General features: G+C 43.0%; 1 protein-coding gene across 1 annotated transcript in view; it reads right to left on the reverse strand.

Annotated features, from left to right (window-relative positions):
* Positions 1-22,521, reverse strand: part of NCAPD2 (non-SMC condensin I complex subunit D2) — a 1,714,408-nt gene that overhangs the window by 621,103 nt on the left and 1,070,784 nt on the right. The window contains exon 22 of the mRNA XM_044079588.1: positions 757-968. Coding sequence (XP_043935523.1) covers positions 757-968 — 212 coding nt within the window. The remainder of the gene's footprint in view (positions 1-756; positions 969-22,521) is intronic.

Below are 22,521 nucleotides of genomic sequence, written 5' to 3' on the forward strand. Positions count from 1 at the left end.
AAGTACTACCTCCAAACAGATAGTCAGGCAACAGCAAAGACTAACAGGCAGAGGACTAGGTCCTCTAACTTAAACGGGCCTAGCCCAAGGTGAAAGTGAAATCAGAACAACAATCAGCACAAGCGATGCAGGGATACAAGAAGGCCAATGGAAGAATGGCCAATCAAAGTACAAACAGTATACACAATAAATAATGCAGCAAATTAAGAAACACGGAATGCTATACCACACTAAACTATAGAATATAATTATTTTTAGTCAACAAATGACTAGTAAAAACGTACTGAAAATTTTCACTTAGCCACGGCCAAGAAGAAGCACGTCTGAACTCAACGAGCAGCAAACGAGATCTGGGTTATGTTAGCAGTGCATGATGGGATACTTCCTAGCCACGAGCCAATCAGAAGATTTTGAGCTAGAGAATGGCAGAGTTTGAGCAGAGGTTCGGCTCCAGTCTCAAGTGTAAGAATGAAGGCGAGATAGGACTACAGAACATAGACCATTTCATATATGGATTTAATGCACATTTGTTTCTTTCAAATTGCAACTCAAGGATTTAAAACATCTGTCATCCAGACTGTTAATATAACAAATTCATAACCTACAAGCATTTAGGACATCTACAAACCATTCAAATTTTAATGCACAGATGCACTGCCCATAACACAAACTTGTTTTTAAACTTATATCATCTCCATAAAAGCTGTTAAGTATACACTTAGAAAAATACAGATGCGTGCATCACATAAGACTGACCTTGGATTTCCTGTGCTTGTTTCGGGCATCTTTCTTTGCTTCTTGCTCTTCACGGATCATACGTCTGCGGCGGAGCTCAGCACTGACTGCGTTTTCCAGGTGCACTACTTGCTGTAGGGCTACACTCCCCACCAGGGAGAACAGGTGACTCAGCAGGTACGTGGGAAGTTTTCCAGCATTACTGTTATCTGCCGATGAAAGCGTTTGCTTGTCTAAAACATAACAGCACACAATCACTAACAGCAGAACCTCTTACAGTTGACCAACAAGCAAAAAGTGAAAGGCATCCACCTAAAGTAAAATACATTTGTACAAGTAGATGTCCCATATAACAAATGTTTGAAAAAATCACTGCAGTAGGAATTCATTATATGAAGTGATAAACTGAGATAGTGTGCTGCCAAATATTGCTGGGGAAGGCTAAAATAAGCTTATTAAACCTAAATCAACCTACAGCTTATGCAAAGATACACAAACTAGAAATGGTGAAAGCAGGAAACTATTATAATATAGCCTTAACCAATCAAGAAGAAACTCTGGACAGTTTTGTTATATTGTGCGATATAACAAGTCAGATTAAAAAAGGTAGAGAGTTATTAGCGTTTCTGCCTTCTGGCCATCATGCCTCCTTAAAATTTGTCTCAATCGCAGTCATTCCCTGTACAGAGTGAAAGCCAGCTGAAGGGCCATCATCCAGATAGCTATGAAGGTATTTTCTGCCCTCAGCAGCTTCCTGGCAATAAAGGTGTTAATATCAGGGCCCTAACCCCACTGATGTGAGAATGTACATCACTGCCTGGTGTCCTAAATCCACCTACTACTTGTGCATGTACCACCCACAAGCTACAAGTGGTGATACAAGATCAAAGCCTACTCCTTTGCTCCTGGCCAGTTCAGTGCTGTGCAAGCCTCCATTTGCATCAGTAGGGATATCAACCAACCAGTACTGCTACAACCCTCCTCCCCAAGAATGGGCATGCTGGTACAGCATACCCATAAAAAATAGTTGTGTAAAATCTTACCATAACCATAGATGTCCTTCTCTTCCACGTTGCAGTATTCTTACTGTGGGATCCTCCACATCAAACGACCCGAACGTCAGCTCCTATGCAAAAGCTCAAGACTGCTTGCTGCTAGTTCGTGGGATGTCACACACAGGGCCATAAACCAAGGGCCTTAAATGTGACATCTGCATGCACAGACCTCAGAACGGACTGCCCAGTCGGACAATAGTTTAGGTACTGATAAATGATGCCCTCTAGACAGGTGAAACGTAATGAAGGGGGATAGGAGGGAGGGAAGGAATGCTGCAACATGATAGAGAAGGACATCTATGGTTATGGCAAGATTTTACACAACTATTCTATTTCCTTTTATTCTCATGTTGCAGTATTCTTACTGTGGGAGAGTACCTCAGCTTAAGGAGGAGGCAGGGTGGAGGAAGTAGCAGCTTCCAGGAATCCCTTTCGGGATTGCTCTTGCAAATCCTGCTCTGGAAATATGGTCCAGTTTGTAATGTTTGGTGAAGGTATGTACAGAGGACCAAGGTGGCTGCCTCAAGGAGAGGCAGTTGTCTCCAAGCCTTTTAGGAAGGCCCCAGAAGAAGCTACAGCTCTTGTAGTGTGTGCCCTGACCAGATGAGGTAATTGTTTTTCATGGTAGGAATATCAGAAGTAGATAGTTTTCCTTATCCAGCAGGAAATTGTGTTTGGCTACTGCCTTGCCCAGGGCCCTGGGATGGAAAGACAGAGCTGATTAGACTTTCTAATGGCCTCAGTTTTGTCCAAATAGAACTTTAGTTGCCTGTGGACATCAAGGGAGTGCAGTATTCTCTCACTGTCATCTTTAGGAGAAGGTAAGAATGTGGATGAGTGAATAGACTGATTCAGTGGCACCTCATTGACCACTTTGGGCATGAAGGAGGGGTTGGTGCGCAGAGTCACCTTATCTTTGTGGAAGACAGTGTAGGGTGGGGATGCCATTAACTCTTGTAATTTTGAAACCCTTCTGGCTGAGGTAAGGACTACCAGTAGGACTATTTTCCATGTGCACATCTGCAGGGAGGCAAAGCTGGCTGGCTCAAATGGGGCAAGTGTAAGTTTTTCTAGAACACAGTTTAGGTCCCGATGTGGCGGGATAGGCTTCTTTGGTGGTCTAATATGCATGACCCTTTTAAGAATAGTTTAACATCCAATCTGGAGAGTAGAGGAGAGTCCAGAGGTAAGCAGGCAGAGATCGTAGGTAAGTGAACCTTCACTGAAGAGTATGAAAGGTCTAATTTTATGAGCTCACACACACAGGTCAAGACTAAGGGAACATCCGCTTGAAAGGGGTCCCCTATGCCTTTGGGGATGCCATTTGGAGAACCTTTCCCATTTGGGAATGTAGGATCTCCTGGTATTGGGTTTCCTGGCCTCCTGCATGTTAGACAGCACATCCTTAGTGCAGCAGTGTTAGAAGGGAATTAAGTTCATCATCCAGAGGGTTAAGCAAAGCATCTCCAGGTGTGGGTGAATGAGAGGTCCTGTTGTGTGAGCAAGTCCACCTTGTGAGGCAACTTGTGGTGATTGCTCTTGGCAAGAGATTGAAGGGGGAACCAATGCTGCCTTGGTAATAGGGAATCACCAGCAAGATTTTTGGCATGTCCCTCATGATTTTTAGGAGGACTTTCTGAATAAGAGGGAAGTGATGGAAAGCATACAGAAATGGTTCCTTCCATGAGATGATGAAGGCATCCACTCTCCAAGATAGTGGTGAGGGGTATTTGGCACAGAATTTTCAATCGTCTGTTCTGGGAGGAGGCAAATAAATCTATTTCAGGTGTGCCCCACTGGTGGATAATGTCTAGGAAAATATCACTGTGGAACATCCACTAGTGATGCAGAGAAAAATGATCTGCTGATAGCATCACCTGATGGTTGTCCTGGGATGGAATGTAAACTGCCTGTAGTGAAATAATGTTCCGAGAGGCTAACTCCCATGCCTGCATTGCTAGCCTGCAGAGCAGGTAAGACCTGATCCCCCCCTTGTTTGCTGATGTACCACATTACAGTGGTGTTGTCCGTGAAGATTTGTAGGGGTCTAGCAGCATGAGAGAGAGAAAGGCCTGCAGGGCTAGGTGGACTGCAGTCCTCTCTCCCTTGCATTGATGTGCTGTCTCTGGAGGAATGGCTCCCATAGGGTTTGCACCTTAAGGCCATTCATAGTTACTCCCCATCCCAGATCTGAAGCATCTGTGTGCATTAGTTGTGTTGGAGTGGTGGTTTGTAGGGGTAAGACCTGGATTTTATTATGCCTGCTGAATCCACCACTTCAATTCTGTTTTTAGGCATGGAAAGAAGGGTGAAGTCCAGTGGGTGAGTGTGTTGTGACCACACATTCTTCAGGTACCACTGTAACTTCATCATGTGTAGCCTGGCTAGTGGCAGCATGGGGATGGTGGCTGCCATTAGTCCTAGGAGGTGCATGAATTGCCTGGTTGACAGGTGGATGACCAGAAGGTGGTCCTGGAAGCAGCTGACCAAGGAGGTTACCTTGTCCTGATGGAAAAAAACCTTCATCAGGTCAGTCCTTATCCTGCATCTCAGGAAGGTTTTGTCCTGTACTGGTGTGAGGGATGATTTTTTCAAGTTGAGTGTGAATCCCAACCTCTGTACCAGTGCCATGGAGAGCAGTAGATGATTTCTAAGGGTGTCTTCTCCTTCTACAAGAATGAGGATGTTGTCTAGGTAGGGGCAGATTTGAATGCCCTTGGTCCTGCAGTAGGCTACTGCTGGGGCTATGCACTTTGTGAAGACTCCTGGTGCAGTGGATAAACCAAAGGGCAAGGCAGTAAATTGAAAGTCGCAACAGTGTCCAGCAAAGCATAGATACATCCTGTAGTTTGGGTGGATAGGTATGTGGAAGTAAGCCTCCTTCAAATCCAAAGCGGCAATGAAAGCCTTGGGTGGCAATAGTGGAAGGATGTTTTGAAGGGATAGCATTCTGAAGGGATCTTTAGAAAGAGGTTTAGGAAGCATAGATTCAGGATGGGCCACCAAAGGTCATCCATTTTTGGTAGCAGGAATAATTTTTATTCTTATTTATTTATTTATTTTATATTTGTTGACAGGGCTAGTCTAGCTGGATACATATCCTTTTTCAGTAGAGGCCCGGGGAGAAAAGCTCCAAGTATGATAAGATTACTACATACAATAGTTAGAATAAAAAAACAAGCTTAAAAATACATTTTGAAGCACAAAATGATTGTAAAGAGAGTACAAGCAATTTGAGTGATCAAAGTTAAAGTCTTGGTATAGGTTTTAAAAAGCAATTAAGCCATGAGTTATAAGGTACAATCAGCACAAGTTCATACACTATTTGACAAGAAAAGCAAATTGGCAAGAAAAGCAAATTGACTTTCACTTAGTCGAAGAGGGAGAAGAGAAGTAGGCTGGGAGATCTAAACAGAGAAGAGTTAGCTTGTAATAATTAGAACTATGGTGGGGCAGTAGCCCAGGAGGTAGGGGAAAAGGGGCAGAGAAAGGAGAATAAGAATATTTAGTCAGGCATTGAGCAGGGACATAGCCACTGTATTTTTAGGTGATCTTTGAGGTGTTTCTTAAAAAGAGTGGAGTAGATGAGAGAGAGGATAGTGTTGTAGGAAGGTTGTTCCAGATTCTGCCCACCACATTGGTAAAGAGCGAGTCCCCAGCTTTATTAGATTTAATGTTGGCAATTAGTAACTTGCTAGCTGAGCGTAGTGTTGTAAGATTTTTATATGGGGAGATCAGGTTAGAGAGGATAGGAGTATTAGTAGGGTGGTACAGAATTGTTTGTGTTATTACAAGTCGATCATATCGTAGTTGGTTTTGTAGTTCTAACCATTTGAGTTGTTTGAGGTTGAGAGAGTGGTGGGTTCTATAGGGAGAGCCAGTAGCAAATCTGACTATTATTATAGCTAGATTCAAGCTTGGTAAGATTGTGCTTATGGCAGAAGCATAGAATAGGGCAGAAGTAAGATGAGCCTGGGCAATGGAAGTTCTAGCCAGTTGTGTAAGGAAGGGTTTGATTCTATACAGAGAGCCTAGTTTTTTATTGATAGTTTGAATAGTATTATTGATCTAGTCATCAAAGCTGAGGTTGTGATCAATGGTTATACCCAGAAGGCGTGCAGTAGGATCAGGGGAGATACAAGTTCCATTATAGGAGTTAATAGTGAAGTGGATCTGTGGCGATTTTTGAGTGGGAGTGAAGAGTAATAGTTTGGTTTTCTTGGGGTTGAGGAGGAGACATTGATCAGTAAACCATTTTTCTACAGAGTTAAATACCGTTTGAGTAAGGGTTTGGAGAGAGGATGAGGACTTGGCAGTACAGATTAGAGTAGAGTCATCAGCGTATTGTATGCAAGTGGCTTGTGGAACAATAGTGTAGAGATTGTCAATAAAGATAGAAAAAAGAAGAAGGCCTAGGATAGAGCCTTGAGGGACTCCAGTGTTCACAGGGAGGGGTGTGGAAAGATTGTTGTCCCAGAGTACTGCTTGATGTCTGTTATCTAGATAGGATTTAAACCAAAGAATAGCTTGTGGGTCAAGAGATTGGGCTTTTAGAGTACTGATAAGTAAGCTATGGTTGACCATATCAAAAGCTTTTGATAGGTCTATAAACAGAGCAGATGAGAGAGAGTTATTGTTTCGATTTCTGTTAATACAGTCTGTAAAGCTTAGTAGGGCAGTAGTGGTGCTATGAAAGGGTCTAAAGCCATGCTGACAGTTAGCAAGTAAGTTATGGAGCAGGTGTTGGAGTAGTTGATGGTGGATACATCTTTCCATTATTTTGGCTAATGGAGAGAGTAGAGCAATTGGACGGTAGTTGGAAATGTCAGTGGATTTACCTCCTTTATGCAAAGGGATTATATGGGATACTTTCCATATGGAAGGGGTGGTACCTTTTGTGATTGTTCTGTTTATAAGGATGGATATTGGATAAGCTAAGGGTTTGGCAGCTACTTGAAGGTATTCTGCTGGGAGGTTATCTGCAGAGGGAGTACAAGGTTTGAGTTTGTGAAGGAGTTTACAGATAAAGGAAGTTGGAACTAGTTGGAACTAAGAGGGGAATAGAACTGTTTGTATTCTGTAAAGGAGAGGTGGTAGTGGGTGTTAGTGTTTTTGTTAAAGTTTGAATAGTTTCAGTGAAGTAGTTGTTAAAGGTATTGGCTATTTGCAAAGGACTATCATGGGGAATAGAGTTTGGGGCTGGAGTTCTAGCCTGCCCTGGTTTGAGAAGTTTATTAATGCCTGACCAAAACTTTTGAGGGTTGTTAGAGTGTGACTGTTGAAGTTTGGAATAATAATTGTTTTTGTCTAACAAAATGTCTTTTTTGGTAGCGTTTCTTAATTGCTTAAAGTATAAGTGGTCAGCAGTGTTCTTTGAGGCTCTCCATTTGGCCCATATTTTGTTCCGTAGGAACATTTTCTCTCTGGTTAGTTGTGTGCCAGGGGGCTATTTTAGTCCTTACACGGTTAGAGTGGATGGGTGCGTGGCTATTTAGGATTTGAAGGAATGAAGTGTTAAAGTAAGAGATGGCTTCGTCCAGTTTGAGTTGCTTTAGAGGTGACCAATTAAAGGTTTTTAGTTTGTTTTGAAAGTTTTCTGCTTGGAAGAATTTTTTTGAATGAAAGGTGACCATGTTGTTATTATTAGAGCTGTGTTTCTTTTGTTTTATTATGAAGGTTAGTACATGATCACTAATGTCGTCTGGGAGAGTTCCAACTTTATAAGTATCTGGATGACTGTTTATAAGGATCCAATCAAGAATAGTTTCCTTTTTGCTAGGTTTATGGAATCTTGTGGTGGAGTTTATTATTTGAGTGAAGCCAAATAGGTTTATGTGGGTGTTTGGATTAGGGGAGTTACATGTGGTCCAATCTATGTTAAAATCACCAAGTACTATAGTTTCCTGAGGTAGGAGAGTAGATAAGCTGCCAAGAATGTTTTCGAGAGTGGTAATATTATTACCTGGAGGGATGTAGGAGAAGATTATATAGATAGATATAGCACTATTAATTTTAAGTTTGACAGTAAGAGTTTCAGCATTGGTATTTGAGGGTAATAACACATCAATGGGTGTAACAAGAATTTCAGATTTATGCAAGATGGCTACACCTCCACCTTTTTTGGATGTACGGTCGGATCTTAGGATGTTATATCCAGGTGGGGTTATTTCTAGGTCACGAGTAGCGGGTTTTAACCAAGTTTCAGTTAGGCAAAGGATATCAAATGCATGAGCTTGTAAAAGAGCATGCAGTTGGCTAATCTTGTTATTAATGCTACGGATATTGAGTTGAGCTATTCTGAGTGAGTTTCCTGATATTATAGAGGAGGAAGCATTGTTGAATGATTGTTTTTGTAGATTGTCATGTTGTGGTATTGGGCCAGGATAAGGATGAATGCCTCCACCTATTAGAAGGTTTAAAGAATGTGTCAATGCAGTTTTTATGACTTTATAGTACTTGGGTAGACTTATGTTGGGGAAGTAATGTGGGTATATCTGTGAAACCTAGGCAGTAGGTAGGCTGAAGTAAAGGTAATGTTGCTGTGAGAGAGAGAGAGTTGGGGTGTGTAGTTGGTATAGTTTGCTGTTGAGGGGATACTTTAAAGAACAAAGAGCAGTGTTCATAGTAGGTAAGGGTATAAGTTAAGTTAAGGAATATTAATGAAGACATGAGTAGAGAGTATTTGAGGATAGGTGTATGTACATAGGCCATATTGTAGTAGTACGGTAGAAAGGTTAAGTAAGTTATAAGGCAGGCTAAAGTGACAAATTATGTGGGGAAGTAAGATATATAGTATGATAAGATAGAGGAGGTTTGGGGGAGAGTAGGTATAAACAGTAGTGTACAGATGATAGAGGAGGGGGATTAGGGGTGGAGTTGATAAGTTCAAGTGTTAGGCGATAGGTTCAAAGGACAGTGGGTGTGGCCAGATAGGTATAAGTTAAACAGCACTGGGGGTGGGTGGGAATTGGGGGTAGGGGAGCAGAGTGAGCCTGCAGGGCGAACGGAGCAGGTCACAGCGAGTAGAGGAGACAAACAGTAAGCAGTAACAACCCAGAGAGAGAAGGTGGAGCAGGTAAGAAGGTTTCAGTAGAGCAGGTATGATGGAAAACTAAGGGTAATGAGGAGGGCAGAATAAGGAAATTACTAGTCTGCAGAGGGTAGGGGTTGAGAAAAGTGCAGAGAAGGAGCAGGAATAGGTAGATTAGGAGAATAGCTAGGCAGTAGGGCAAGGGGAAGAGAAAGGAAGGAAAAATAAAAGGAGCCGAAGCTAGTAGATTGAAAAGAGAGTAAGGGGTCTAGGCTAGGTTAGACTGCCACCTGGTGGTCAGAGTTAGTATAGCATCAGGTGACTAAGTTCTGAAGTATAGCAAGTAGGGAAGGGTAAGCTAAATGGCAGGGAAGCAGTATATAGATGATAATGGTCCTAGGGAGGGGTCTGGCTGCTGGCTTTCCTGACTCAGGATCTAACAATCAGTTAATAGGGATTAAAAAAACAAGAACAAATTTGTTTACAACAAGGGGCAATGATAATACATACTATGCCAAGTACTATTCAATCAGGTGAGAAATACTGGGACAGCATAAAAAGGAAGGTCCAAGTTGGCAGGCTGGAGGTAGATGAGAGAATCCTTAGTAGTCAGGCAGGTCCCTTATTGCAGGGTAGTGGATAGAAAGCTAGGAGGGTAGGGAGGTAAGATAACAGGGTATTAATAATGTATTAAGGCAGAAAAATTTGCTATAGTAGACAGGTTAGGTATTTCTATCAGTTCTACTGAAAAATTGTACTAACAACATACTAATATAATTGTTCTGATAAGGCGTGGTTAAAAATACTCACTCTAGCAATAAAACAATTTCTAGCAGTTCAGAAAAGATAACCGTAGTGGCCTAGGTATCATAAAAATAAAGGCTTACACTTCAGATATCAGGATAAAACAGTATGCATAGGCAAGTAAGTTCTTCAACCATTAGCATTCTACTTTAGCAATACAGGCACTAACAGGATAATAAAGTCATACAGAGAAGAAAAACCTCAGGAACAGGTCATGAGAGATAAAGACATGGGGCTAGGCAAGTTAAAAAGAGCACATGGCAGCCACTTGGTGCAATAGTAGTAATTCCCATAGAGGATCGATAATATCCACCTAAAATGTTTTATATTTCATAACCTGGAGTAGAACCCTTTTTCTTTCTTGGCTTGGGGAGATGGGTTTTACGGTCCTCTGGGTGAGAAGCTCTTGGATAATCTGAGGGATTAGGTGTAGTTAGTCCTTGGGAGAGAAGGGGATGCCTAATGGAATGGGTTTTCCTGCCAAGACATGAAGTATCCTTTTTCCACTATTGCCAGGACACAACAGTCTGAAGTAACGTCTTTCCAAAGGGGAGGATAGAGAGAGAGGCAGGATAAGAGGGGAAGGTGGCTGAGGCAGTCGCACATTATAATTCCTGTCCTGAAAGGGCTGCCTGTTGCGGGGCTGTGAAGGGGCTGCCCTTGTGGCGGATGTTTTCCTGGACCCTTTTCTATGTCTGGGGGTGGAAGAGGTGGATAGGGCGGGGGCTGTCCTGACAAAAGAAGTCGTTGCAGGATAATTCCTATAAAAGTTTGGTACTGGAAAGATCAGCAAGTGCTTCAGGTCCTGGAGTTCCTTACTGTTCTCCTGGAGGCTTTTAAACAGATCAGCAGACTGTTTGCCAAACAGGAATTTAGTGTCCAGGGGTACGTCCAAAATCTTAGTCTTAAAAGTATTCAGGAAGGGGCTGTAGTCGAAGCCACGAATATCTGCATAAAACAGAAGGTGATGCTGCAGATCTTGGAGGCTTCAGCTGCATCATAGCCGCACTGAGTGTCTGGCTACCTGAGATGCCAGGGATAGCTTGGATGCTATTTGTGACTTGTTTGGGGAGTCATGCAAAGAGGACAGTAAAAAGGAAGACTGAAACCAAATCTTGGGCATATTTGACCAAGTGAGTCTGGTAATTAATTGCCCTACAGGCTAGAGTGGAAGAGGTATACATCTTTTCCATAGCCTGTCCATTACCTTGCTATCCTTGTCTGAAGGCAAGAGTGAGGAGGAAGGAGCGAGTCTGAACTGCTTATCAGGGGCTACTGCTGTAACTGCAGGGTCTGCCAAGGGGGGCTTTATAACAAATTTGTGCACATCAGGGATCTTACAAAAACGGTCAGGTTTCTTGGAAGCAGGAGGAGATTGAGAATCAGGAGTCTGAGGCTGATGCAAAGGCATCCAGCTATCCTGGAATCACAGGAGCGATAGCTGATGGGGGTGACTATTCCACCTGGAGAAACTCAATCCTTTTTTGAATTTCTGTCATCCGAGCTGTATCCCATTTAAAGTACTCCCTCATTTTAATAATAGTTTCTCCGAATGTAACATCCTCGGCGGGGGATGGAATCTCCTTCAAATGGAGTCCTCATCTGGGAAGTAATAGTCCAAGGGAAAAGCTATTTGAGAGGAGTAGGTAAACTGACTCATCAGAGGAGACAACTTCCTCCTGGAGAAAGGCAGGAGGGATAGAGGCAGCTGAGGCTGGTCTGGGGCTTAGGACTGGCAATGTGGCTGCTGTGGATGCTGATTGCCCAAGGCTGCAGCAAGGACTGGGAAAAGGACTGGCAGTCAGGTTGTTCCTCAGAAGGAGCAGATAAAGGTTTAGTCTTTTGTTTCTTTTTTAAAGGAGTTGATATAGTAAATGCTGAGCGCCTATTTTCAGGGATCTTGTCTGTGGGTGAGGTTTTAGATTCCTGGAACACTGATGGGTGTCCAGTGGAGCCTTGTTCACCCTTGACCTCGACAGTAGTAGACACTGGAATAACCTCAAAGGAAGTGCCTTCTGCTACTTTGGAAGCTGCTTCCTCTAGGGTAGTCGCTGAAGGTGCCAGTTCTAGTGGACGTCCCACAACCCCTAATATCGGTGGTTGGCAGGACAGCTGACAACGGAAGAGAAGTGGTAGGCCTTGAAACTTTGGCTTTCTTTTTAGGAGGCTCCACCTCAACAGCCAACTCTGGATCCATTCTTAAAGCTAGTCTTTAACCTCTGGTTCTCTAGGTATAAATTTAGGGCTGCCAGATGACTGTGGAGAGTTTTGAGAACAAAAAACTAAGATGCTACATACAGAGTTCTTGGGAATCTGTGTGGAATTTGATGTCCGCACATACATTTTCCCTTCCTAGCAGACATCGGCTAAGAAAACAACAACCAAAGCTCAAACAAGGATAATCAAGGTTTCCCCCAACGGGGTACTTATCTTTAGATGTCTTAAAGACAGCGGAGTGAAGTGATCGATCTTGACGTTTGACAGCAGCAGAGAAGTTCTCAGGTCTGTGCGTGCAGACGTCACATTTAAGGGCCCTGGTTTATGGCCCTGCGTGTGACATCCCACACACTAGTAGCAACCAGGCTTGAACTTTTGCACAGGAGCCGACGTTTGGGTCACCTGAGGTGGAGGATCCCACAAGTAAGACATCCACCCTTTTTACACTTTTTTCCAGCTGCTACTCGAACCTGATCATCCAGGTTACAGTAAGGGTTTTATTCCCTTATATGTTAGATCATCGGGACTGGTATACAACTTGCACATAAAATTTATGAGGACCTCATTTGAATACTTGAAATAATTGATAGAAGTTTTGAGATGAAAGGAAGTCATGTGCCCTGAACTGACTTCCCTAATCTTACAGTACAATATATTTTATTTATTACACAACCCAGACTCATTCCCCATATTCCATCACATTATTTTCCACTAACTTAAGCATAAATTACTGCTTCACATTTTTCAAAACACTGTAGCTAGAGTAAATTGTCTACTGAACAGATAAATCCATATGATATTATGGAAAGATCTCTCATGGGTTTTGCAGTATAGTGCAAAGGTGCTTTCTAATCAATTTTTTGTATTGCCAGTTCATTTTTTTATATGTATGTTTGCAGCGTACTCACGATTACATTACTACAGTTTTATAATAGTTTGGCTTTACCTTGTACTTGAGCCCTAAATGGGTTTGAGTCAGTAATTTCACTTTCTAGATTAGGTAGCTATGGCCTGTATATTCATTCGTGATCTCACACACACAAATTTATGCTTCAACAGGAAAAGTGTATCTGCAGGAGGTGCTTTAGGTAGGCTTATGTTCTGTGAATATATTACATAGTTTAGGATTGCTTTTAGATTTTTAGCCAGAACAAATGCATTTTTTTAACTGAGGATATTTCTAGAAATGAAGATACACAAGGGATGGTAATTTTATTGGCATCCTAGGCACCTCACAGTAAATGTATCACCTTAATGGACCACAAATAAATTTATCACACACAGAATATGCACATAAGCGTAGTGTCTGCACAGGCAAACACAAAAATATGTATGCAACCAGCTCACAAAAATATGAAGACAGGGAGCATGGTGTACAAAAAATTACCATGTCATTCAACAGCTACTGCTATGGTAGTGCAGAGGTCCCAAACATCATCTCAAACTCTTTTACAAGGCTTCCCACTAGCCATGGCAGCTATTGTTAAAAAATATACTTGTTTCTTAACACAAGTCTTTACAACTAGTAAACGGCTTACAGTGCAAGTGCACCTTTGATGGCCATCTAGTTATTTTTAACCAAGAATACTTATACAGACCGTTCAGCCCAAGACCAGAGCATACACTTGGAGCATGCGTCTTGTATTTACATACCATTGAGCCCAGAAAGGTGAGATCCTGCTTATTTCGCTAGTCCCATTTTCCTCTCGGCTCCTTACACACTCTCAACACCACAGTATCCCTGTTGGAACTCGGATATCCTTATTTCACTAGTCCCATTTTCCTCTCGGCTCCTTACACACACTCTCAACACCACAGTATCCCTGTCAGAACTCGGACATCCTTATTTCCCCACCTCTTATCATATTGGGGTGTCTATATTTACCTTTATTCTACCCATCCATTATTACTACACATTTGTCCCTAAAGTATCTTTATTTGGCAAGCCCTTGTCCTTTGACAAATTGCAGAAAATGAAGGGCATAAGTAGAGTACCTCAGCCCCCACCCCTACCTGACATGTTTTCCCTAATGGTTTCAGCCACCTGTCCAGCTAAGGTTACAGTTGAAATACAGTTGTCCCTACGTCCCTACTGCCATTTTCTTTCTTCATATCCTTTCTCCTTCCCTTTTGGATTTCCTTCTTGTTCCTACTCTGCATCCCCCATCCTTCTGTCTTGCTGTATGCCTGCTAATTCAATCCATCATGCATCCTTATCAGCTTTAACAAACCTGTCCTTTTCTATCATTCTCTCTTGGATTTCTTCCCTTATGGTTCCTGCAATTGTGAGATATTGCCAGTGATGCCAGAAGTAGGGCAGTGGATGTGTAACGTATGCCAGCACAGAAAGCTGGAATTTTGCAAACATGTCATTTGTATATCAAACTGATTTGTACAGATGCTCGTGTTGAAAAACATTTGTAAAGCTGGTTCTGTTAAAAATGTACCAATACTGTGCCCTGCTGGACAGAAAAGGAAATACACACATTATTGTAACTGTTTAAATTTGGATGTTTTAACAATGGACTTTGTAAACCATGTAATGCAGCCCACTACCTTGGACTGCCAATATTAACCTTTCATCTCTTGGTTTGAATTCGCCTCTCAACCATTCCTGCATTCGTTCCTGATCAACATGAAGTTCTTCCTGAAGTTTTCTGTGCTTGCAAATATATTTTCCACATTTCTTGCCTTCTTCATCTGGTCCTTCAACCTTATATAGGTTCATAGGTTCATACTAGGCTATCTGCCCTAGGGCATTTACAAGCCTAGCCAGAGTGTGTGTAGCTTTTGGCACCCCTTGGAATGAGGATACTGTGCTCATTTAGGGCTTAGTTTACTATGCCTCTGTCTAGTAGTGACACAGAGATGACCCCCGGGGTAAACCTACGATCTCCCATCCACTCGTCAAGATTTCTCTTGGAGAGTCAGTGAGGGGCTCTACCTAACATGGACTGGGATTCTGTTCCAGAGTGTAGGGAGCCTCTGGGTTATGAATCTGTCCCTCCAGCACGCCCTATTTATTTCTGTGTTGAGGTTCAAATCTCTCGCTCTCGTGGTTCTGGTGGATTTGGATTTTCTGAGGTGGAGCATGTCCATTATTTCCGGATTGGACATGGCCTTGTACGTCAGGCATAGATCGCCTCTGAGTAGGCAGTATGCGACTGAATAGAGCTGGAGTTTCTTCAGTTGGGCAGCATATGACATATGTTTGAGGCCCTTGATCCTCTTGGTGAGGTACTTTTGGGGTCTTTCTAACTGCTGTAGGTGTCGGGTAAGGTACATCCCAAATGGGGCATTGTACTCAATTATGGGCCTGTTAAGGGAAGAGTATAGGGGCACAATGACCTCTCGATCTAGATGTGAATCCTTTCATGATAAGGTGGGCAATATAGAAGGTCTTCCTAACCACTTTGGCAATGTGAGTGTCAAATGAGAGGTTACTGTCAACTTGGGTCCCTAATTACTTCTTCCGTACTTAATGGATTACCACCTATGTGGTAATTTGTGGGTACTTTGTTTTTCCCAAAGGGTATGACTATACATTTTTTGGCGTTCAGTTTAAGGCCATGGCTCTGGCACCAATTATCCGTTTCTATGAGGCCTTTCTGAAGGATGCTTGTGTCTGCTGGAGTATCAATTATGGCGCCCAGTTTGCAGTCATCTGCGAAATTTGTCAGCCACAATCCTCCTATGTTTGCTTGCACCTCGGAAAAATAAATGCCGAACAAGAGGTGTTCCAGGACCAAGCCCTGTGGGACACCGCTTGTGACTGGCTTAGAGTCTGACATGGCTCCAGCAATTCTGACCTTGAGCCAGTTTGCAACCCATCTTATGACATATGGGTTTACATTTAAGCTGGTGAGCTTGTCTAGGATGCCAGAGTGGGGTATTGTGTTGAAGGCTTTTGCAAGGTCAAGGCAGACTGTGTGAACTGCCTTACCCTCATCAATGGCCTTAGTGACCGTTTCAAAAAAGTTGACCAGGTTCAAAAGGCAGGATCAGCCCTTGACAAAGCCGAATTGGGTAGGATCAAGTGTCTGTAGGTTCCCAATGTCTTTGTTTATGAGTTCCATAATGATCCTCTCCATAGCTTTGCAGACCAGGCTCGTCAAGCTTATGGGGCGGTAATTTCCAGGGTCCGTAGAAGCATCTCCTTTGTGGAGTGGGACCACTGTTGCTGTACGCCATTCTTTGGGCACATATCCTGTAGTAAGGCTAAGATTAAACAGCAGCCTTATGTGCGGGTTTAGTTCCTCTTGGAGTTCCTGTAGCACGCAACCCGGGACACCGTCTGGTCCCACTGATGCTGTGTTTTTAGCTTTGGAGAGGGCGGCTCTCACCTGGGCATCTGAGATGTCAGGGAGGCTACACTCTGCTGGGATAGATATTTCTCCTTTTGGGGGGGGTTTGCACTGAACCTGTCTGCCAGTATGTTGGCAATGTCTGTGGGTTCAGTGTATTTTTTGTCATTTTGGACTAACTCTGAGCATATCTGGGAGTTTCCACCCAGGTTTCTAACATAACTAAAGAAGGCCTTGTGATTGTCTTTAGTATCTTTTGCGATTTTTCTCTCAAAGTTGGCCTTGGATGATTTTATGAGTGATCGTAGTTTTTTTTACTAGTACTGATCAGAGATGCCTTCCCTTTTAGGGATTTTGCTCTGTCATGTAGTAGCTTCCTCCTCCTGTTGTGAAGCTTGTTAATGGCTGGGGTCCAACAGACATGACGCCTGCCTTTGGGGGAACGGGTCTTGGTTTTATTTGGGATTGCATGATCCATGCATTCTTGAAGGTGTCCGTAGAATGCGTTTATGAAGGATTCAGCTGTGTGGGCTGTGGTTTCCACTGGCCCAGGGGCCTTGAAGGATACCACTTCAGTCTTAAGAGTGTGAAGTCAGCTTTTGAGAAATTCTTCACTGTGGTCTTTTGTGCTGGGGGCCGGATGTGGATTTCCAGTGAGATTAATTTATGGTCTGATCTCACCAATGAGGGGTATACTTCCGGTGTTGAGCATTGTCCCCATGTTTGTGATTATCAGGTCTAGTATATTATCTCCTCTTGTGGGAGTGGTGACTAGTTGTTCCATCGCATTTGAGTTTATGAATTCTAGGAACCTTTGGGCTAGGGTGTTGGGGCTTGAGTAATGCTCCCAGTCTATGTTTGGGTAGTTGAAGTCCCCCAATATGATGGTATTTGGAGAGACATTCATACTCTCCAGTGTCTTCAGGAAGGCTGAGTGGGGTTCCCGAGTTTGAGAGGGTGGTCTGTAGCATGCTACAAACTGTAGGGCAGTTTTGCCTATGGCTATAGCTGCACATGGATGGTCTCCAAAGCTTCGTGTGTTGCCACTAACCTGGAGGTGTGGGTATCTGATGAATATTCCTTTAGTTTTTTGGCACATTCAGTTGTTGCCCGATTTTTATCTTCTACTGGTTAGATTTCCATTCCTGCTTGATGCCAATATGCTTCTGCTAGATTAAGCAGAGAAGTCATCTTAGATTTAGTCTCCTCATTTTTCAAAACTTTCACTACGTTTGGGTTTTGTGAGGTCAGCAGGTGTGGAGTCCCATGAGTGCAGATCTATACATGAAATCAATTTCAAGGAGTCCTATCCCTTCTTTGGAATGCTGAATATATAATCTTGGTATGCACTGATTTTTATAAATCATTTGGTGAGCGTGAAGCATCCTCCTTGTTTTCCTATCTAATCTGTCCAACACGTTTTGGGGCAAGTCAATCACTCCAAATCTAAGTTAGGAAAGGAAGAGCAAATTGGTTTATAGCTTGGATTTTGTTCCTAGATGTCAACGTTGTTTTCAGGATTAATTCAAGTCTTCTAAAGTATTCCCAAGTTTTATTCACATTTGTTCATGTTTTATTGCTGATCCTTCATCAATTCCCAAATATTTATAGACTCCTCCTTGCTCAAGTTTTTATATCCCATTCTTGTCGTAAACTGATGTTTTCCTGGTGCTGCAGTTTTTCTGCTTTAAAGGTTTTTGCACATTTATCATGACCAAATGACATTCTTATATCTGAAATTTTTAACTTGCAGTTGTGCTTTCAGTTCCTCATCTGATGAGCTATACAGTTTTACCTCAAGATGAGAAGACTTTACACTTTGTTGTTTTCCAGGAACCAAATTATATCCATGGCCTAAGCTGTTAAGTAGACAGCTTAACGGATTAAGGGCAAGGCAGAAAAGCAGCAGTGACGGTCACCATGGAATATTCCTGAACATTTATCCCTGGGATAATAATTTGTCCTTTATCATGGCTTAATTGCAAAGTGGTCTGCCACTGTTTCATGGTCACTGTAATGTAGTAGAGTATAGAGTGTATCTTGTACATTAAGCACTCTTATCCATGAACGTGGAATTCTATCAAATGCTTTTCTGTAGTCACTCAATGCAATACTTTGATTCTTCCCCTTTTTACAGTTTTCCACTAGGACTTCAACAAATGATCCTTTGTTCCATATGCATAGTTGTATATTTGTTTTGTCTAGCTTGAGTTGTTTTTTTTTTTGCGGAGCTGCTGGCATACTAGCAGAGTTTTATTGTCTTTTGTTTTTTTTTGTTTTTTTTGTATTGATACCATGTTTTGTCCTTTAGTTTTTGAAGTTTAATTGTTTCTTTTGATATCCAGGCCAACTCTTATTTTAACACAACACGTACGAGTTGGTGCTAGGCTATAATAGCTAGAAATGCGTCACATTGAGGTATGCTACGGCATGGTCAAGTTGGAGATGGAGTGGTGTCCAGTTACGTTTATTGAGCATGTCTACAAAGGCTTCGTTGGGAGAAGTTTTTGGTATTTCGTATGACTTTGTAAAAATACAGTTTTGTACCTCCCATAAATGTAGATGTTCGAGTGTTCACCCTGCTGCAGTCATCACACTTGGGTTATCCTGTCGTCAGGCGGTCCCGCAGTCGGCCGGATTTCCAAAGTCTTGGTCCGACGTTGGTTGCCGTCGCCTCATCCCTGACGTCAGTGCGCCAGGGGTACATACATTGCAACAGACACCATTTTCTTCAGTTTTTCTTGCCCCAGATAGTCAGGTGCCCCCAAAAAGGTGATCCAAATTAGTACCAAAAGGTGTGAACATTGTACAAACACAAAATTCCTTCGGCTATAAGCAAATACATCAGAAAGGCATAGCAAAGATTTAGCCAGTAGATTAGAGGGGTTGGAGGGAGGGTAACCTGGACTGCAGCAGGGTGAACACTCGAACATCTACATTTATGGTAGGTACAAAACTGTAGTGTGTTCATCGTGTTACCCTGCTGCAGTCATCACACTTGGGTTGAGTCCCAAAGCTAAGGTAGGGTGGAGGCATCATAGAGTGTTAGTGGAGGCAATGAGGCCCTGCAAAACTGCAGTGGCGAAGCCTGCCCTGGACTTGGAATAAAGAGGTAAGTGATAGTGTTTGGCGAAGGTGTGTACAGAACTCCAAGTTGCAGCTTCTAAAATTTCCTTGGTAGGAACCCCCCTGAGAAAGGCAGTAGAGGTAGCTGTTGCCCTGGTACAGTGGGATCTAATGGTAGGAGGAACTGGTTTCCCATGATAGGTATAGCAGAATCGTATGCAAAGGCCTATCCATTTAGAAATGGTTTGCTTGGATATGGCCCTCCCTTGAGAAGCTGTAGCATAGGAAACAAAGAGTTGGTCAGTTTTTCTGAAAGCCTTAGTTTTATCCAAGTAGTAACGAAGTTGCCTGTGAATGTCCAAGGAATGCAGGAGTTTCTCACCTTTGTTCTGTGGATTGGGGAAGAAAGTGGGTAGGTGAATGGTTTGATTTAAAGCTACACTGGAAACCACCTTGGGCATGAAGGAAGGATTAGTTCGTAGAGAAACTCTGTCTTGATGGGAAATGAGGAAAGATTCCACTGCCATAAGTGCCTGTAATTCTGAGACTCTCCTAGCAGAAGTTATTGCCAGGAGCAGGGCAGTCTTCCAGGATAGGAACTGAAGGTCTGCAGAAAAAGCTGGTTCAAAGAGAGGTAGCATTAGTTTTTCCAGAACAAAGTTGAGGTCCCATGTTGGTGTAGGGGCTCTTCTAGGTGGTCTATGTTTTTTGCCCCTCTGAGGAACTTCCTTAGAAGTGGATTGGAAAATAAAGGTGGATTAGTGTCGTAGTGAGCTGAAATAGCTGAAGCATGGATTTTAATAGAGGAGAAGGAAAGTCCTTTATGCAACATCTCAGCTAAATACTGCAGAATGTGAGGCATATGAGGCAGAGTTGTGTCTTGCCCTTTAGCTTGGTTCCAAGCACAAAATCTTTTCCATTTGTCTGTGTAAGCCTTCCTGGTGCTTGGTCTCCTGGCCTCTACAATAACATCCAGTACTGCTTGTGAAAGAGGGGCTGGTGGGATGCTTAATTGATTTGCCATGCAGCCAGGTTTAAGGTTTTGATCTGGCTGTGTAGAATCTGCTTGTCTTGCTGCGTGAGTAAATGAGGAATTTGAGGCAATATCCATGGTGGGCTGTGAGCCATATTCTTCAATAGCGGGTACCAGTGCTGGCGTGGCCAGTCTGGGGCTATGAGAATCATTCAAGGTTTCTCCTTTTTGACCTTCAAAAGAACCTTTGTGAGAAGAGGTAATGGAGGAAAGGCATATGCTGTCAGGTTTTTCCAACTGAAGGAGAGCGTCCACTTTCCAAGCTTGATGGTGGAATGTCCTTGTACAAAATGTTGTCAGCTGGTAGTTTTGAGGACTGGCAAACAGGTCTATATTTGGTAGACCCCATCTTTGAGTTATCATTGTAAATATTTGTGGGTCTAGCTTCCACTCATGGGGATCTTTGATGTTTCTGCTTAGGTCGTCTGCCAATGTGTTCTTCTGTCCTGGCAGGAATTGAGCCTGTAACTGGACTTGGTAGGCCAGAGCTGTGTTCCATAAGATTTTGCTTGCCTGCAAAGAGGGTAGGAATGTGTGCCCCCTTGTTTGTTTATGTACCACATTACTGTGGTGTTGTCCGTCTTTATTGCAAGTTGTCCTGGCTGTAGTAGATACTTGAAGGCTGTCAGAGCTTTCTGTACAGCTAGTATCTCTTTTTGGTTTATGTGCAGTTTTCTTTGTTCTGCAGTCCATAGGCCTTGAATGCATTTGCCCTGCCATGTGCGCCCCCCCAGGCATAGTCTGAAGCACCTGTTGTGATAGTTTGCCTGGGTGGGGGCTAGATGAAAGGCTGACCCTTGTTGAGGTGACATGCCTGTGCCCACCATAGAAATTCCTGTTGAAGGCAGGGAATGAGAGATATCACTGTGTCCAAGCTGTGGCTGTGTTGAGACCATACGCTTTTTAGGTACCACTGTAATTTCCTCATATGCAGTTTTGCAAATGGTATCATCAGAATGCAAGATGCCATGAAGCCCAAAGCCTGCAGAATTTTTCTTGCAGTTAATTGGGTCTTTGTTGCCATTGTCTTGAAATATTGAGTGAGTTGTAATTGCTTGTCTGGTGTAAGATAAGCCTTCTGGGCCGTTGTGTCCAAGCTGGCACCCAGGAATGTCATTTTTTGTGAGGGTACTAGTTTTGACTTCTTTTCGTTTACTGTGTACCCCAGACAATTTAGTAGATGCTTCACAAAAGCCAGATGTTGTAAGAGAATGTCTTTTCTTTCTGCTTGGATGAGGCAGTCATTCGGATATGGATATATTTGAATTTCTCTTTGTCTGCAGTATGCAATTACTGGTGGCAGGCATTTTGTGAATACTCTGGGCGCAGCAGATAAGCCAAAGGGCAGTGCAGAGAATTGATAATGGGTTGAACCTGCAATGAAACGGAGGTATATTCTGCAACTGTCTGATTGGGGCATGCAGGTATGCCTCCTTGAGGTCCAACGTTACCAGCCATGCTTCCTTGCCCAACATGGGAAGTAGCTGCTGTAGTGTTAGCATCTTGAATTTGGGAACTTGTAAGTGTTTAGAATTGAAAGGTCCAGAATTGGCCTCCAAGCATTTTCTTTCCTGGGTACTAGGAAGAGTCTTGAGTAAAATCCTTGGCCTTGCTCTTGAGTTGGTACCCTTTGAATGGCTCTCATGGCCATGAGAGCTGTAATTTGTTTTTGAGCCTCTGCCCTTTGATTTTGTGGCAGGTTTGGCATTCCTCTTTTTATTGGCAAGGTGTGAAAGTGGAATCTGTATCCTCGTAAAATGTCCAGCACCCATATGTCCTTTGTGACCATGTGCCAGTTGTCTGCAAATAGTGCTAGTTTTCCCCCCAAGGGGGCTGACAAAAGAGCTTTGTTTGGCCAGCTGAGGTGCAAGTCATTGAGTTTGCCTTCTGGTGGGTTGAGACCTGTCTTCTCTTCCCTTCTGGGTTGGAGTGCCCCAATGGCGAGGCTTATACTGAGCTTGTGGGTGTCCTCTGCCCCTTGGGCGCCTGTATTTACCCCTCTGAGGCCCGTCAGTGGCTGGAAAGGACCAATTTTGTGCTGGCCAGTTTCTGCTGAAGCGAGGGGGTTGTACTTGTAAAAAATCTTTGACTGTCTGCATTGATTTCGCCTCATCTTCCATTTTCTTTAAAACTTCTTCTGCTTTAACACCAAAAAGAACATCCTGCTGTAAGGGAGCATCTAATAGTTTTGCTTTAACATGATCAGGCAGACTTTGTTCTTTTAACCAGGCATGCCTACGTATAACTGATCCAGTGACAGCTGCTCTGTAGGAGGCC

This window comes from Protopterus annectens, chromosome 8.part0 (assembly GCF_019279795.1).
Source record: "Protopterus annectens isolate FY-2018-M chromosome 8.part0, PAN1.0, whole genome shotgun sequence".
NCBI classification, from domain to species: Eukaryota; Metazoa; Chordata; order Ceratodontiformes; family Protopteridae; genus Protopterus; species Protopterus annectens.